This window comes from Cyclopterus lumpus, chromosome 15, assembly GCF_009769545.1.
Source record: "Cyclopterus lumpus isolate fCycLum1 chromosome 15, fCycLum1.pri, whole genome shotgun sequence".
Lineage (NCBI taxonomy): Eukaryota > Metazoa > Chordata > Actinopteri > Perciformes > Cyclopteridae > Cyclopterus > Cyclopterus lumpus.
In genome coordinates, this window is record NC_046980.1 from 122,423 (window position 1) to 127,500 (window position 5,078).

Consider the following 5,078-nt stretch of genomic DNA (forward strand, 5'->3'; position numbering starts at 1 on the left):
TCCCCCAGCAGCCTATAAGCCTATAGCAGCATATCTAGGGGCTGGACCAGGGCAAACCTGATTCAGCCCTAACTATAAGCACTATTAAAGAGGAAAGTCTTAAGTCTTAAATGAGGTGACTGTGTCTGCCTCCCGGACTGAAAGTGGAAGCTGGTTCCATAAAAGAGGAGCTTGATAACTGAAGGCTCTGGCTCCCATCCTACTTTTTAGGACTCTAGGAACCACAAGTAGCCCCGCATTTAGTGAGCGCAGCTCTCTAGTGGGGCAATATGGTACTACAAGCTCCTTAAGATATGATGGTGCATCACCAATCAAGGCTTTGTAGGTGAGGAGATGAATTTTAAATGTGATTCTTGATTTTACAGGGAGCCAGTGCAGAGCAGCTAATACAGGAGTCATGTGATCTCTTTTCTTAGTTTTTGTGAGTACACGAGCTGCAGCATTCTGGATCAACTGGAGGGATTTAAGAGACTTATTAGAGCAGCCTGATAATAAGGAGTTGCAGTAATCTAGTCTGGAAGTAACAAACGCGTGAACCAGCTTTTCTGCATCTTTTTGAGACAAGATGTGCCTGATTTTTGAAATGTTATGTAGATGATAAAATGCAATCCTTGAGATTTGCTTAACGTGGGAGTTAAAGGACAAGTCTGGGTCAAAGATAACTAGAGATTCTTTACAGTGGTGTTGGATGCCAGGGAAATGCCATCTACAGAAACCACATCACCAGATAATTGATCTCTGAGGTGTTCAGGGCCAGTAAAATAACTTCAGTTTTGTCTGAGTTTAACATCAGGAAGTTGCAGGTCATCCATGTTTTTATGTCTTTAAGACATTCTTGAATTTTAGCGAGCTGGTTGGTCTCCTCTGGTTTGATCGATAGATATAATTGAGTATCGTCTGCATAGCAATGAAAGTTTATGCAGTGTTTCCTGATAATGTTGCCCAAAGGAAGCATATATAAGGTAAATAAAATTGGTCCATGTCTCCTTTAAACCCAGTGAGGCCTTCAGGTTAACCAGCCTCCTTGATTGTGTCAATGCTATTAAGGACTGGACAGCAGTAAATTGCTTACAACTGAATGATAATAAGACAGATGTTGTAGTTATTGCATCTGGTGATGCTGTCCATATGATCAAGCAGAGCATTGGTCCACTCTGCTGTCCACCTAAACCTGCGTAATCTCAGGGTAATTCTTGACAAATACTTGTTGTTTGACCCCCATGTTAAGCAGCTGTCTAGATCATGTTTCTTCCACTTAAGAAACATCAGCAAATTGAGATGTTTTATCTACAGCTGAATTAGAGATGATCACACATGCTTTTATCTCTTCTCGTATTGATTACTGTAATGCACTTTTCTCCTCTCTCAGTAAATATGCGATTAACCGGTTGCAGGTAATCCAAAATACTGCTACCAGAATACTAACGAGGACAAAGACGGTCTCACATCACCCCGATACTCAGTGCTCTTCACTGGCTCCCTGTAGAGCATAGGATCCACTTTTAAATCCTCACCCTCACATACAGAACACTGCACGGCCAGACTACTTCAGTCATATTCAACAGCCCGCAATCTCAGATCAAACCTCCAAAACCTTGTCAGTCCCACATATTCGCCTTAGAACTCGTGGTGACCGAGCTTTTGAGGCGGTAGCTCCAAAGCTGTGGAATGCTCTGCCTGCACCCCGAAGGTTTCTGATTCAATCGTCTCATTTAAACAGCAACTCAAGACATACCTGTTTACACTGGCGTTTGGTTAATTACATTTTCTATGACCTGCTTTTTATCTGTTTTGTATATTTATTTGTATAATTTGTTTTACTGTGTATTTTACTCTGCTCTTTTGACTGTTGAAACGTTTTTGGCCCTTGTTATTGTCAATTTGTTTTAATTGACTACTGTACTGCACTTTGTGAACCTTTGTCTGTGCAATATAAATAAACCCTAGTGACTGACAGGTGGCTTCTTGTCTTCCTGGTGTGTGACCCCGCCCCCTCAGCTGTTGGTGACTTCCGGTTCCGGGTTCTTCTCCTTGCAGCAGCAGAGCAGAGAGAGAAAGATGGCGGCTGCCCAGTCCGACAGAGACCCTCCGTCTCTCCTGTGTTCAGAGTTCCTGCACTTCTCCGCCAAAGACACCGCACTGGTGAGAGGCCTCTCGAGCTTTCCGTTACCCCGACCCCTCACCTGTCACCTGTCACCACGTCACAGCGCGAGCGCGCACCTGCTTAATCTGCTCGAGGAGCTAATGCTAACGTTAATACGCGGAATCATCTGCAAAACATCTGGATGAGTAACGCGTCTGTGCACTATTTAAAATGTTTATTTTATGTTTTTTTAATGTATATTTAATATTTATTCATCGTTTATTTCATGTCTATTCCATTTTTTATTTTTGTTTATTTACTGTCTATTTAACATTTATTTAACGTCTATTTTACATCTATTTAACATGTTTTTAATGTTTATTTATTGTTTATTTAACGTGTATTTAATGTTTATTTATCAAAATCAGAATCGGAACTTTTATTGTTTTCACATACGAGGAATTTGTTATGGCGGGTTGTGCAACAATAGACAATAACATTAAAAAATCAACAACAATCAACACAGTGCAAGAATTGAAACATTAAATGTACAGAACAATATATTATATAACATAAAGTGCACAGACTAACCGGTAACAGTACTTTAAACAGTGTAATGTAAGTAGGGTTGCAAAGGGGCGGAAAGTTCCCGGTAAATTTCCGGAAAGTTTCCACGGGAATTTTGAAGAAAAAAAAGTTTTTTTGCAAAAGCATATAACAGGGAACTTAAATGTAGTTGAGAACAAGACTATGCACGCCGAGCTCAGCTGGACCCACAAAAAAGTGAAGAACCCTTCAGGAGAGCAACAGAGGAGGATCCCTCTCCCCGGATGGACAGATGAATAGATGTCATGTGACCAGATGAACAGTTACATAAACATTCAATGAATATGACAGAAATTATGAATAATGAGTAGTAGTACAATCCAGACCTCCACAATCCATGAAACAGAAGGAGGTAGGGGTGGGGGGGGGCATTAGCAGGGCCATGGCAGGAGGCATCAGACACAGCCAGGTCCAATGGACCCTATGAGATGTGAAGTCACAAAGACTCCGGGGAGGAAGCAGAGAGGACAGGGGGGGCAGGTTGCATTAGCAGGGCCATGGCATAGATAGGTGCTCAGTGTATCCTAAAACATCCCCCAGCAGCCTATAAGCCTATAGCAGCATATCAAGGGGCTGGACCAGGGCAAACCTGATTCAGCGTTAACTATAAGCACTATCAAAGAGGCGCTTTATTAGCGCTTATAGTCTGTGTCTATTTAACGTTTTTCTTAACGTGTATTTATTATCCATTTATCTCCTCCTCCTTGTGTATTTAATGTCTATTCATCTCCTCCACTGTCCCACTTCCTCCTCAGCGATGGCTGGCGGCGGCCGACCTGCAGCAGGAGGTGTCCTATCACCTGGCCGTGTACGTACCCAGAATCCTTTGCTTGGGGCCGAGTGGTGGGAGCAGCAGGGAGGAGCAGAGGGAGGAGCAGAGGGAGGACCTGGCCTCTCAGCTGCTCCTCCTGGCTCCTCTGGAGTGGCTCCTGCTGGGGGAAGAGCCGGCTAGTGGCCTGCACCTCCTGCAGGAGAACAACCAGCCATCACCGCTGTGTGGACACGTGTTCAAGGTGGGAGAGCCCACCTACTCCTGCAGGTAACTCATATTTATACACACACACACACAAACACACATATATATATATATATATAAATATAAATACACACCCCGTCAAAAGATGGCGCCGTGTAGCAGGGCCATCCTCCTCCAATTGAACAACATCAATAATCCTAGCACCACTTTCACTGTATATACTTTATATACTTTTATAGCACTCTGTAGTTTAACGTTATTGAAGAAATTGTACTTGCTTGATTCTTGTTGTTCTGAGTTTGGACTCATGGTTTAATCACTTATTGTAAGTCGCTTTGGATAAAAGCGTCAGCTAAATGACATGTAATGTAATGTAATACACACTTATATACAATATATATTAAAAAAAATCATTTTCTTTATTTAATATATTGTAAATGTAATGTCCTGTGTGTGTGTGTGTGTGTGTATATATATATATATATATATATATATATATATATATATATATATATATATATATAAAAACAAACACAGAGACAATAGTCCCTGTGTGTGGGGCTGTTACTAAGCAATAGACAAACAGCATTGGGAACATCACGTTTGTTAGCCTAGCTAGATCTCGCACCATCTCCTTCATTCACATTACTCATTCAATAAAAGTTGCCATTAAAATAACAAAATTGAAAATGTAATACATTTGCAATACAATAATATTTAATGTAAACATTAATGTTTGTTCATGTTGATTTGGATATCCCCGTTAATTCATCTCTGATGATACGGCTTCTCTCTCTCTGCCGATTGCTCGGTGGTGGAGCTTCTTCTCCAGAAGGTTATTATTATTATTAGGGTCCTTGTGACGACTTCGTCGTAGAGGAACCTATTGTTTTTCATGGAGTTATTATTATTTCCTTAAGGAATGTTGCCTTTATCATATCCCAAAAGTTGTTACATTTGACATGCATATCAGGACTGGTGAAAAACACAACATTTTGGGTATTCAAAAAATCCTCTATAGACCGATGACCGATTGACTTGATTTGGCATACATGTCCACTTGGACCTGCTCTACAAAAAAGTCAATGGTGATCATAAAATGCGCCTAATCAGATTTGCCGCCATTTTGAATATTGTAAAAAAAAAAACGTTCTTTCCATTTTCTCCTAAACGCTGGGTCCGATTCTTACGAAACCTTCTGTGGTTCATTATTGGTTCAATGTGATCAAAACCTATCAACATCTTGTTGATATCTCATTGTGTTCAGTAGATATGAACCAATGAACTTCTAATGGGTGTGGCCTAATATGTAAAGACACATAACTTTCAAATCTCTTGGCCTATCCTCACCAAATTGCTAGCCTATGTCCACATGGCATCCCTAAACGTACCCTAATTCTTTCATAATATTTG

At 40.8% G+C, this 5,078-nt stretch overlaps 1 protein-coding gene across 9 annotated transcripts in view; it reads left to right on the plus strand.

Annotated features, from left to right (window-relative positions):
- The first annotated feature begins 2,010 nt into the window (after positions 1-2,010).
- The window catches only part of ubr2 (ubiquitin protein ligase E3 component n-recognin 2), a 43,516-nt gene continuing 40,448 nt past the window's right edge, over positions 2,011-5,078 (plus strand). For all 9 annotated transcript variants that reach the window (XR_004611135.1, XR_004611136.1, XR_004611137.1 and 6 more), the window contains exons 1-2: positions 2,011-2,142; positions 3,445-3,728. Coding sequence is in view for 6 of the 9 variants with exons in the window: in XM_034551835.1 (XP_034407726.1) it covers positions 2,059-2,142; positions 3,445-3,728 (368 nt within the window). In the remaining 3 variants the exon portion in view is untranslated. The remainder of the gene's footprint in view (positions 2,143-3,444; positions 3,729-5,078) is intronic.